Source organism: Lissotriton helveticus, chromosome 12, assembly GCF_964261635.1.
Source record: "Lissotriton helveticus chromosome 12, aLisHel1.1, whole genome shotgun sequence".
In the NCBI taxonomy this organism is placed as follows: domain Eukaryota; kingdom Metazoa; phylum Chordata; class Amphibia; order Caudata; family Salamandridae; genus Lissotriton; species Lissotriton helveticus.
Window position 1 is genome coordinate 45205169 of NC_136073.1, and position 13262 is coordinate 45218430.

The window sequence follows — 13262 nt, forward strand, 5'->3', positions numbered from 1 at the left end:
ATATCTATTAATGTTATTTACCCAACAAAACACCTGCTCAAGAGCATTAACTTCCATTGGCACAGATTTGGTAGAAGAGTTACGCATACCTACAAATAAATATTCTCACTGGTGCCCCGTGTACTGTGGCTCTGGTCCTCACTCACTAGTGTCTCCTGTGTTGGGACTCTGGTCCGTTCTCACTTGTGTCCCCGGCACCGCTCCTCTGGCCCTCCCCTATACGGTGTACCCGGTGGCTTTTCTAAATGGTGTTCTCCTGGACTGCTCCATTCTAGACCACTTCCCCCAATTCTCCCTATACTGTGCTGCCACTGCCTCTCCTTGGCCTGCTCCTCCCTGATTTCCACCCTGTATTGTGCTTACCCTGCCCCAATGTACTGTGCGCCTCTGAATGCTCCCTCTATCCCTTGTGTCTCGCTAGCTATCATGTGAAAACACATGGCAAAAATCAAAAAGACTTCAAAACACTAAAACTCACATAGGAATCACCTGACAAAAGGGCCAAACCGTATTTAATAAAAAAAATAGCTAAATTCATTGCTCACATATTATTGGGCTGGGTTACATTACTGCTCAAAAGGTAGTCCTAGAGTATATGGGGGCAAGTGCCGGATAGAGGCTTTAAGAGCAGGCCAATATTTTGCAGAAACGCATTTACGGACTGTCAAGATTATGGTGGTCTACTTTTTGTCAAAACAAGTTTTTTGCAGTCTATGTCTTGGCGTGCTGTCTTTTTCCAACACACTCTGTATTCTATCTATTCTATGTCACTTCACTATAGCGTCCCAAGTCTATTCTTCCCGATATCTCCAAGTATTCAGCCTTTCTTGTCCAGGTCTGTCTCTCTGGGATCCCCATCTCCTTGAACTCCCTTGAATTGTGCTTTTCTGCCAAGTCAACCTTCTCCTTGCCAAAACGAAAACCCTGAATGAAGCAGTATTAGCCTCCGACGACTGCAAAAGTGATAGTATATAATCGATCAATAAGAATAGCGCTTCACCTCAAAGGGTCCTAAAGCTGATGAACCCTGCCTACTTTTGAAACAATTCTACCCAACATAGGGAGTGCTACAAAATATCACAAAACATTGGTAATCAAATCATAGGGTTGGCAAACAATTTATTTATAAAAACATACAGCATGTTCGATGGGGTATGCTAGAATGTCCCATTTTGTGGGCAACTGATTTTATGGTGCTATCATATGCATTCTAGAAGGAATTGTAAGAATTTCATGAATGTGTTTATCCCTGATGAAGTCCTCTCGAAGGAACAAAAAGCATTGGCTGGGCTAAAATTCTGTGCATGAAAAATAAACGTTTTTGGAAGAACGAATAATATGGTGCTCGTGTATCAATTGACTGAATGAAGAATCTTCCATCTTGACCCACGTATTTTGGACAACAATGTGATTTGATTACCAATGCAGGGATGTGGAATTCCTATAGCCCGACTCCCAGGACATATTGTTTGGGGTCAAGGGCAACAAGTTTTCATGTGTATTTTGTCCTTGGGGCAAGTAGACCCAACCATCTGTAGCACAAATCTTTTAGCTGCCAGTTTGCAGTACCACATTATGGATCAGGGAAGGGCACTCACTGTCTGCAGTTAAGGTAATATTTTTTTCATATGTTAATTCTGTTCAAACTTGTATTTATGGTTCATGAATTCAAAGCCTTCATTATTAGGGAGAGAGCTTTAAGTAAATGTTGTAAGCTCTGACTGCACTACTGACAGTGGTTCCAGTTTTAAAAATGTGTACACATTTTCGAAGTTTAGCAATATAAGGCTATGCATAATACTCCCAGAATGCTCTCTGATTTGATGCAAAGATTTGCAGAAACTTGAAAGCAAGATTGAAGATTTTTTGCTTTCAAAATAAAATGTTCATACAAGAATGAAAGCAGGAAAAAAGCATTTAGCTAAACCACTATAAACTTTTAGGTACCATTTCTTTGCCGCATCTTTTAGTAACGTGTTGATGCATGCTAGTATTACCCAAAAATATTCAGAATGGAAAATGAGTAAGCAGTTTCAATAAGATTATGGGAAACAAAAATAAAAAAGCACTGGCAAAGCCAGTAGGTCCGAAATTGGTGGTAATCTTTTTAGTTTCGTCTAATGTGTGACTTGTTTTGGCATGATTTTTGTAAAACCTTCTTGGTGTGGGAGCTGCCGGACCCTCACCATTATAACAAACATTGGTAAAAGCAAAAGTTATTTTATGTCTCAAAAAGCACATACTGCCACAATTACTGGCACTGAACAAAATTATTGTGTGTGCTGATATGCTCCTTGTGAAAGAGCAGAAAGCGGTCACTCACAGTGATGCCATACGATAGAGAGAGAGAGAGAGAATTTTAATAAACTCCAAAGGTCATGGTCAACGGCAGACCAAATTAATGGCCCAATTATTAAAAAAATTCTCAAAAGTGCACACATGGTATAAGTCCTTCCATTAAATGCAGCTATACAGCTTTTGAGAAATTTCAAGAATTTACAGAAGTAGGACAAGAAAGAGTACTCGTAGAAAATATTTGTCAACTGCATTTTAGCATGAGCAAATATGCATGTGTAGATTTGCTCATGCGGAAATCTGAGTGTTTGCAAGTTCACTTTCCCTCTAACCACTTTTTTCCCAACTCTGCAAGAAGGTTTACATCTACCATTGTCAGAAGTAAATTGATAACATTTCTCAGTATGGGAACAGATTAGAGAAGATTTGTTGAAAACCCTAAAACATGCAAGTTAGTAGGTTTGCACAGACTTAAAAGAGCATTCTAACCCTGGAACTATTGCTTATCACCACCTGCAGCCCCAGTATGTAGATCTGTGAAAAAGTGGCAACATATGGGGATTGCAAGTATTCAAACACTAGTATAATGTATAATCTTTATTGCTTGATTAATTAAAATCTTAGCAGTCTGTACAATAAAACAGGTTATTATCATTGTTTCATATTCACTTAAAAGCTGAGACTCTATTAAAAAAAAAAAAACTAGAATTTTACAAGTTAAAATACATGTACTAAAATTGTGTTACACTTCATTAGTTCAGGCAGAGTCTGTATCCAAGTCTGAGTGTTAAAAGCTAAAACACTGTATACAAAAAAACAAAACATGAATTTGACTCGTTAAAATTTCATGTCCTCAAACTGTGTTGAACTTCATTAGTTCAGACAAAGTCTATGTACGAATCCTGAGCTTACGTCTTCTCCAGCGCCCATGGGTCTCAGTTGGAATCATTAGTGAGCACCTGGCACGGAAACTCAGGCGCAGTTGAATATACTCGAGATTCTTCGTCTAATTTTGCATAGTATGGTATGAGCACTAGCATAAACAGAGTGGCATATATATTAGAGCTCTCATATAATGGGATTTCTCTCATAATTTGTCGTCGCACTAGATGGCACCCAAAGGGACAAGTTGATGGTGTTACAGGACAAGTAGATTTATGAATCAACCTGCCCCATGGACAAGTAGATATTATTAAATTCCACACCCCTGCAATGTTTTAGGTGATATTTTGTAGCGCTCCAAGTTGCAATTCTCCTTGGTGCCCTTTTTGTGATGAGCTTCTCATGTACCACTGTGGTTGTTCTCCAAAGGCTTCCTTCTCCTGGTCCTGCCCCAACCCCCTTTATGGTGCCTCCATGTGCCCCTTGTTTCTGATCTCCTACTCTATTTTGCCACACAAGAACCCTTCTACCTGGCATCCTCCCTATTTCGAGACACTCCTTTATTACTAAACTGTTTCTGTGCCCTTTCTGCTCAGTGTTTCAAGTGTTCTTAAACACCAGAACCCTTCTTCTTGGTGTGCCCCTTTAGTGCGCCTCTACACTCTCCCTCTCCAGGCGCCCTTCGGATAGTGCCTTATATTCTTACAGGGTTTCCTTCTCCCTGGCACCCCCTTTATTTCGAGCTTCTCCTTTCCTGCTTGGTCTCTTTGCCCCTTTTCCAGCGACTGCTTGCATTGGGTCCCCAAAGGTTCTCTTTCACTTGAGCCCCCTCAACTGTCTTCACATGCTCTAACTTCCTGGTGACCCATCTATATAGAAACCCTCTTCTACTATGCTTTTTGTGTGTGCCTCTTAGTGGTACCCTCTATTGTGCAACGCCAGCGGATGTCACTCTGGTGTCCCCTTATCTTGTGCAACTAAAGAACCCTTCTTCTTGCTGACCACTGTATACTGAAACACAGGAATCCATTTCCACAGTACCCTCCAGTATTGTGACTTTATCTCACTGGTGACCCATGTATTGTGCATTCACAGGCTCCTGCTCCCTTGTACTGTGCTTTTCACAAGATTGTTTTCCCTTGTTCCCCCTATGTATTATGCCTCCAGATGCTTCTGCGTCCTTGTGTTGTGCCCCTACAGGCTTCCGCTCCCTGGTGGTCCCAAAGACACCTTCTCCCTAGTCCCCTTCTATATTGAGACTCCAAAGATTTAATCTATCTGGTGCTCACCCTACAGCGCCTCCAATGGATTCTTCTGCTTAATCGCCCGTGTATTGTGCTTCCACAGGCTCCTTCCATGGTGCACCAATGTATTGTGCCACCAAAGGACCCCGTCTGTGGTGATCCCATGTACTGGGCCTCCAATAGATCCTCCTTCATGGTGCTCTCTTGTAGTGCGCCTCCACAGGTCACTTCTCAATGGTGTCCCTATATTGTGCCTCCACAAGCCCCTTCTCCCCGGTGCTCCCCTGTTTTGTGCCTCCACGGGCCCTTCTCCCTGGAGATTTTGTGTATTGTGACTCGACAGGCCCCTTCTCCTAGGGACTTCCAAATATTGTGCCTCCACATGCCCCTTCTCCTTGGAGCTTTTGTGTATTGTGACTCGACAGGCTCCTTCTCCTTGGGGCTTTCAAATATTGCGCCTCCACAGGCCCCTTCTCCCTGGAGCTTTTGTGTATTTTGACTCGACAGGCCCCTTCTCCCTGGTGCTCCGCTGTATTGTGCCTCCACAGGCCCCTTTTCCCTGGAGCTTTTGTGTATTGTGACTAGACAGGCCCCTGCTCCTTAGGGCTTCCAAATATTGTGACTGGACATGCCCCTTCTCCCCGGTGCTCCCCTGTTTTGTGCCTCCACAGGCCCCTTCTCCCTGGAGCTTTTGTGTATTGTGCCTCAACAGGCCACTTCTCCTTGGAGCTTTTGTGTATTGTGACTAGACAGGCCCCTTCTCCCTGGTGCTCCCTTGTATTGGGACTCCAGAGGCCCCTTCTCCCTGGTGCCACCTGTATAGTGCCTCCACAGGCCCCTTCTCCCTGGTGCTCTCCTGTATTGGGACTCCACAGGCCCCTTCTCCCTGGTGCTCCCCTGTATTGGGACTCCACAGGCCCCTTCTCCCCGGTGCTCTTCTGTATTGGGACTCCACAGGCCCCTTCTCCCCGGTGCTCTTCTGTATTGGGACTCCACAGGCCCCTTCTCCCCGGTGCTCTCCTGTATTGGGACTCCACAGGCCCCTTCTCCCCGGTGCTCCCCTGTATTGTGCCTCCACAGGCCCCTTCTCCCTGGAGCTCCCCTGTATTGGGACTCCACATGCCCCTTCTCCCTGGTGCTCCCCTGTATTGGGACTCCACAGGCCCCTTCTCCCCGGTGCTCTCCTGTATTGGGACTCCACATGCCCCTTCTCCCTGGTGCTCCCCTGTATTGGGACTCCACAGGCCCCTTCTCCCCGGTGCTCTCCTGTATTGGGACTCCACATGCCCCTTCTCCCTGGTGCTCCCCTGTATTGGGACTCCACATGCCCCTTCTCCCTGGTGCTCCCCTGTATTGGGACTCCACAGGCCCCTTCTCCCCGGTGCTCTCCTGTATTGGGACTCCACAGGCCCCTTCTCCCCGGTGCTCCCCTGTATTGGGACTCCACATGCCCCTTCTCCCCGGTGCTCCCCTGTATTAGGACTCCACATGCCCCTTCTCCCTGGTGCTGCCCTGTATTGGGACTCCACAGGCCGCTTCTCCCTGGTGCTCCCCTGTATTGGGACTCCACAGGCCCCTTCTCCTCGGTGCTCCCCTGTATTGGGACTCCACAGGCCCCTTCTCCCCGGTGCTCTCCTGTATTGGGACTCCACAGGCCCCTTCTCCCCGGTGCTCTCCTGTATTGGGACTCCACAGGCCCCTTCTCCCCGGTGCTCTCCTGTATTGGGACTCCCCAGGCCCCTTCTCCCCGGTGCTCTTCTGTATTGGGACTCCACAGGCCCCTTCTCCCCGGTGCTCTTCTGTATTGGGACTCCACAGGCCCCTTCTCCCCGGTGCTCCCCTGTATTGGGACTCCACAGGCCCCTTCTCCCCGGTGCTCCCCTGTATTGTGCCGCCACAGGCCCCTTCTCCCCGGTGCTCCCCTGTATTGTGCCTCCACAGGCCCCTTCTCCCTGGTGCTCCCCTGTATTGTGCCTCCACAGGCCCCTTCTCCATGGCCCCTTCTCCATGGAGCTTTTGTATATTGTGACTAGACAGGCCCCTTCTCCCTGGTGCCCCCTGTATTGGGACTCCACAGGCCCCTTCTCCCTGGTGCTCTCCTGTATTGGGACTCCACAGGCCCCTTCTCCCCGGTGCTCTCCTGTATTGGGACTCCACAGGCCCCTTCTCCCTGGTGCTCCCCTGTATTGTACCTCCACAGGCCCCTTCTCCCTGGTGCCCCCTGTATTGGGACTCCACAGGCCCCTTCTCCCTGGTGCTCTCCTGTATTGGGACTCCACAGGTCCCTTCTCCCTGGTGCTCTCCTGTATTGGGACTCCACAGGCCCTTCTCCCTGGTGCCCCCTGTATTGGGACTCCACAGGCCCCTTCTCCCTGGTGCTCTCCTGTATTGGGACTCCACAGGCCCCTTCTCCCTGGTGCTCCCCTGTATTGTGCCTCCACAGGCCCCTTCTCCCTGGTGCTCCCCTGTATTGTGCCTCCACAGGCCCCTTCTCCCTGGAGCTTTTGTGTATTGTGACTCGACTGGCCCCTTCTCCTTGGGGCTTCCAAATATTGTGACTAGACATGCTCCTTCTCCCCGGTGCTCCCCTGTTTTGTGCCTCCACAGGCCCCTTCTCCCTGGTGCTCCCCTGTATTGTGCCTCCACAGGCCCTTTCTCCCCGGTGCTCCCCTGTATTGTGCCTCCACAGGCCCCTTCTCCCTGGTGCTCCCCTGTATTGTGCCTCCACAGGTCCCTTCTCCCTGGTGCTCCCCTGTATTGCCCACAGGTCCCTTCTCCTCTCCTGTATTGGGACTCCACAGGCCCCTTCTCCCTGGTGCTCTCCTGTATTGTGCCTCCACAGGCCCCTTCTCCCCGGTGCTCCCCTGTATTGTGCCTCCACAGGCCCCTTCTCCCTGGTGCTCCCCTGTATTGTGCCTCCACAGGCCCCTTCTCCCTGGTGCTCCCCTGTATTGTGCCTCCACAGGTCCCTTCTCCCTGGTGCTCCCCTGTATTGTGCCTCCACAGGCCCCTTCTCCCTGGTGCTCCCCTGTATTGTGCCTCCACAGGCCCCTTCTCCCTGGTGATCTCCTGTATTGGGACTCCACAGGCCCCTTCTCTCCGGTGCTCCCCTGTTTTGGGACTCCACAGGCCCCTTCTCCCTGGTGCTCCCCTGTATTGTGCCTCCACAGGCCCCTTCTCCCTGGTGCTCCCCTGTACTGTGCCTCCACAACCTCCAACTCCCTGATGTGCCTCTCAGTTACTTTTCCTTCTCCAGTGTGCTTCTCTCTCTCTGCCGTAACTTCCTTCTATGCGCTATATTGTGTCCTCAGGGGCATCCTCCCCCTGGGCCGGTACAGTTCCCAATGCCCCCCTCCCCCAGCCAGAGCCCCCTCATCCCTGCCCCGGCGCCGCCCCCCGGCGGTCCCTCACCCGAAGTCCTGGTCCATGGACTTGAAGAAGTACTTGCAGTTGGGCCGGTGCAGCACGCCCTTGAAGTCCCGCAGGGTGATGCGCTCGGCCGGCACCGGGATCTTCACCAGGTACGGGGTCTCCTCCTCGTCCAGGTGGTAGATCACCTTGGTCTCCCCGGCGGCGGCGGCGGGGACGGCCATGGCGGGGTCTTGGGGTGCAGCCAGAGGGGGCCCCGGACACTTCCAGGGGGTCCAGCGGCGGCGTCAGTGCGCAGGCGCCGAGGCGCGCGGGAGGGGATGTGGTTTAACAGACACAGGGTGCGCTCGGAGCGGTAAGGGGCGTGGCTCCACGGCGCTCGCGGCCACAAAGCGTAACGGGCGCCCCGCGCCGTTAAAGGCTAGGGCTTGCGCTCGCGGCGTGGAACGCGGGAGGGGCGGGGCTTGGAGCCGGAGTTTCTTTGGTACTCTTGCCCAAACTTCTAGCTGCTTGTTTCTCCCACTCTATCGCCCCCTCCCCTGCTCGGCGTGGCGGGCGTCTGACGTCACCTCGCACAGAGAGGAACGCGACGCGGCGACCACCAGACGCACGCTCGTATTAGAAGGCAAACATAGGTGTAAGAGAGGGGAAAGCCCCCCAAGCACTGCAGAGCGTCGTGACGCAATTACGACAGACCCCAACCGTGCTTCAGGGAGCGTCATGTCGTAAACACGTAACACCGCCCCGAGGCTTGATTAGAGCAATAAAAACGTCAGGACGCAATGTCAACAAAGGCGACCCGTTGTAACCATGGTGTTCAAAGAGTGATGTCGCGAGCGAGGGCTCGATGACTGAACCATCAGCAAGAGTACGTGAGCTCCTGATGTCAACAAGGTACCGTGAGGCAATCACCAAAAGTTCCACTACCCAAGACCCACCTCGCAACAGTCAGACTCGAGCCAGGTTCCAGTCTCGGCGTCGTCTCCACAGCCTGTGATTCTGGGCAAATCACTTCATCTCCCCGTGGGAACCAAGAACGAGTGCATACCTGTCAACTTGTAGAACAATCTCACATTATTGTTGAGAAGGGGGCGGGAGCGGTGCCAAGAAGTACCTAGGAGGCACGTTTGAACCCCCAAGTCACCTCCTCCCTCCCCTCAAAAAAGCTTGTTGAGCAGGCCTGGCTCTAGGAATTTTTATCTGGGTGGACCAAGGGTGCATTTGGGTGGGCCACTGCGGGCTCAATTTGTGGCATATATGTCTAGGCAGGCCTGCTTCAGGGCCCTCCTTTATCTCCGTAGTCTTACAAGGCCCAGTAAAACTCACCCTTTTCCAAATCTCTTTTTAATGTTATAACTCTCAAAAAGTGTTTTTTCCATGTAATGTTCCTTTGATGGGAAGAGGAGGTTTCTGAGGGGGGAGTATCAGGCAAATGACACTCCTCGGGCTCCCTCAGTGTCAGCCTTCAGGGATAATTCCTCTTCATTACTACCTCCAGCTGACCACGGACTCTGCAACGCACTCCCTTACAGGCTTCATTAGCCACTATTCCTCTCCAGTGCACTTTATCTCACAGATGACCTTGGGCCCAAGCCCCATATCGGGCTCCACTTTCATTTTTCCCGGTAAAAACATTAGTAAAATCACCTTCATACTTAAAACATTGAATATAGCAGTAAATATAATTATCACACACTTTAAAGTATGTGCTACAGTAGCCCTAACGGCCAGACTGCTAATTAAATAAACAAAAACAGAAAGGCCATGACAGGGCCGGCTTCAGTGGTGATGTAAAAGTCTTTTTTGGCGCCGCACCAATAACCTCTTTCTCCGTAAATACCTTTACTACCACCTTCCAACAGTGCTCCTCATCCCTCCATGGCCCCTCTATTGACCTCTTCCTCAGATTCCCTCACTGCCACACGCCACAAGTGCCCCTCATCTCCCCATAGCCCCTCCCTCTTATGATCTCCTCGGATTCCCTCACTGCCACCCTCCACCAGTGCCCCTCATCTCCCCATAGCCCCTCCCTCTTATGACCTCCTCCTCGGATTCCCTCACTGACACCCTCCACCAGTGCCCCTCATCTTTCTGTAGCCCCCCTCCTATTGACCTCCTCATCGGACTCCCTCACTGCCACCCTCCACCAGTGCCCCCCATCTCTCTGTGGCCCCTCCCCCTCATGACCTCCTCCTCAGACTCCCTCACTACCACCCTCCATCAGTGCCCATCATCTCTCCCTAGATCCTCCCTCCACCCCATGACCTCTTCCTCGGATTCCCTCACTACCAGCCCCCATCAGTGCCCCTCATCTCTTCCTAGATCCTCCCTCCGCCCCATGACCTCTTCCTCAGACTCCCTCACTACCACCCTCCATCAGTGCCCCTCATCTCTCCCTAGCTCCTCCCTCCACGCCCTCTTTCTTGGATTGCCTTCACTACCACCCTCCATCAGTGCCCCTCATCTTTCCCTAGCTCCTCCCTCCACCCCATGACCTCTTCCTCGGATTCCCTCACTACCATCCTCCATCAGTGCCCCTCATCTCTCCCTAGCTCCTCCCTCCACCCATGACCTCTTCCTCGGATGCCCTCACTGCCACCCTCCAACAGTGCCCGCATCGCTCCATAGCCCCTCCCACTACCTCCTCCTTGGATTCCCTCCCTGCCACCCTCAACCAGCGCCCCTCATCTTCACGTAGCCCCTCTCTCATATGCATTTCATTTGTTGTATAGTGCTACTCATATCAGTGTAGTGTGTCAGTACTGTGTGTGTCAGTACTTTACACCACGCACACATTATACAGAGTCAATGAATCATACAAGTATGTAAATCAGTCTACAGGGAATGTCACATTAGTGACAGTTCATTGGTCACTGTCCTATGTTAGGATTGTAACTTCTGAACTGCAAGTAATACAAGGACCTCTGTGACAAAGCTGGGACGCTTACGGGCAGCCATGCGCTTTATAAATCCAATTTCATTTCATTTCATTTCAAAGGCAGTAACCCACTGAGCTATCACAAAAAATACAGTTCATCTGCATTTAAAAACTACTAACAGATCTAGCGTGATCATTAATCACCAGCGTTATCTGGGCATTTAGTATTGTCTTGTTGTTGTCCTGCATCGGCCATGATAATGATAACAACTGTTTAAATGAAGCACACACAAAGTATGTGTCCTGCTGGGCCTGTGCAGATTTAAAAAAGAAAAATGTAGTAACACATTCTCTTACCTTCTCCATTAGTCAAACTTTGTGTCACAGCCTGATGTGATAAGCAGCTTGCAGGGGTTAGGAAAGGTGATTAGGAATAAACAAACTTCTTTTCTCCTGCGCTGCATAGAAAAAGAAATATCAACGCAGCAGGACAGTAGGCAAAGGTTACCAAAGGTTATCATTGTCAAAGAAAGGATCTGTCGCCTTTCCCATGCAGAGATGAAGGGGTGAAAAAATAAACAAAGCCTTGTAACATGTAAATGGTCTTTAAAGACCTGTGAAGTACTCTGGTGCAGGTCTGCCATAATCTCTTAAACTGTCTCTGCGTGTGTGCGCCCGGAAAGCTGTCTCGGCCCGGGCTGACACACACGACCTGTGCGTTGCACACCTGCCTTCAAGCCCTCAGTGCAAGGGCCAAGGCTCCTGTTTGGGTGGGCCAGGCTCATGTTTGGGTGGGCCTGGCCCACCCGCTAGAACCGGGCTTGTTGCTGAGGCTGGTGCCAATGTGCTGGGGTGTTTTCACATCCCTTAATGCACGTCCGCAGTTCAAATTCTCTTGAAAAGAGCTGGAAAACCACTATTTACAGTAGTTTTTACCTCGTTTTTCCCTGCCATTGTGTGAGAATCAGCTCCTGACCAAGTGACCGTGTGATGGGAGCGGATATCGGGTGTCACGAAGTGGCAGGTATGTGAATGTATCCTTGTGTAACATAAGTGGTCCTCATGCAAAGCACTCCAATACCTTCGAGTCGAGTTTGAACTATATAAAAAAATGCAAAAAAACAAGCATTTACAATGCAATATATCTCGCATTTGCTAGAGTTTGAGCTTTTGGCATTGTAAGCCATAATGCCTTTTATTTATGAGTTTTGAAAACCTGCAAGCAGTGTGTAAACATGCACTCTGTACTTATAGATGTTGCTTACAAGAAGCAAGGCTGACAGTAAAATAGGCGCAGTTACTACCAGCCTTGCTACCAGCCTTGCTGCTCATAAGCAACAACTATAAGAACAAAGTGCGTATTTACGCACCGCTTGCAGTTTTTTAAAACACATAAAGAAAAGGCATTGTCATATACTATGCCAATAGCTCAAACTCTCACAAATGCGAGACTTATTGCATTGCAAATGTTTGTTTCTGGTATTATGACCCAGACGTACGGTCATCCTCGGAATAATGGACACATGCACAATTTGTAATATATGAGCTGGAGCACGTGAGACGGAGTGCAACCGAGCCCTGAAAAGGGGCATTGGTTCTGGTTGGCTGCAAGGTGTTACAACTGGAGCATTTCAGGAGACCTCACAGTGTCTGCCCCTAGGTTCACCTTTTGATGCACATATCACTGTGGCTGACATCCAGGTCACTCCTATGGCCTGTTTTGTGGTGATATTGGATTTTGAGTCTCTCCTGCTGTGACAGACTGCATTCTGGAGGAAGTGCAGGTCAGAGGAGTGGGAAGTTGAAAAGGAAGCAAACCCCCAACACAAACGTCAAAGACTCAGACCATAAATCACATTATTCATCTGGTAAATTGGTTATATGCGAAGCTCCAGGCTCTTAAAATGTTCTGTTGAGCCGAGGGGGACAGGAAGAGGAAATTATTGCCATGCTGATTGGGCTGTAGCCTTTGTGTGGAGTAAGGTCGGTGACCCAGAATGCTAGAAGGGGCCATCTTGAAGAACAAGGTACGTTGCCTGGTTCAGCTGCCATCAAGAGGAGAGGATGCTGAGATGACCTATACAGCCTGAGCTCTTAGGATCAGACCCCAAGCAATTGTTCCCCCTCTCCACCCCCACCTGTGAGGAGAATCAGAAGAACTTACAGTCTCATCAGAGAAAGCTCCTTGGATGCCCAGCTGCTGCCCCTGCAGAGCCATGAGTGCCACTCACCATCAGAAGCCACTTCAGCCCTCCGTAATGTCCAAGAGAGAAATGCTCCAGAGGACTCCAGTAGCGTTACCTTGGCAGTGGCGGGTAAGACTGATCACAGGGCCAGATGGTCCTTGGGTAACCTGCTCTTTTGCATAGCGCTTCGGGCGCTGGAACACTTTTTTAACTTTTGAAAGAGTAAGAGTGGGACTCCTATGACTCACACTACTTCTGGGGGTTAACCTGAATGCCACCTATAGTGGATGGGGAATAACCACTATCAGTAGTGAGATGAAAATGGGACTCAAGGTCCTGCCTATCGAACACTAGAGCCCCAACCTCAGGGGACAGTGTGTATTGGTTGTTTATACAGTATATTACCTT

General features: G+C 49.9%; 1 protein-coding gene across 1 annotated transcript in view; it reads right to left on the minus strand.

Annotated features, from left to right (window-relative positions):
• The window catches only part of DVL2 (dishevelled segment polarity protein 2), a 180681-nt gene extending 172370 nt beyond the window's left edge, over positions 1 to 8311 (minus strand). Inside the window, exon 1 of the mRNA XM_078670618.1 lies at positions 7833 to 8311. Coding sequence (XP_078526744.1) covers positions 7833 to 8014 — 182 coding nt within the window. The 5' untranslated portion in view covers positions 8015 to 8311. The remainder of the gene's footprint in view (positions 1 to 7832) is intronic.
• Between the last annotated feature and the right edge of the window lie 4951 nt (positions 8312 to 13262).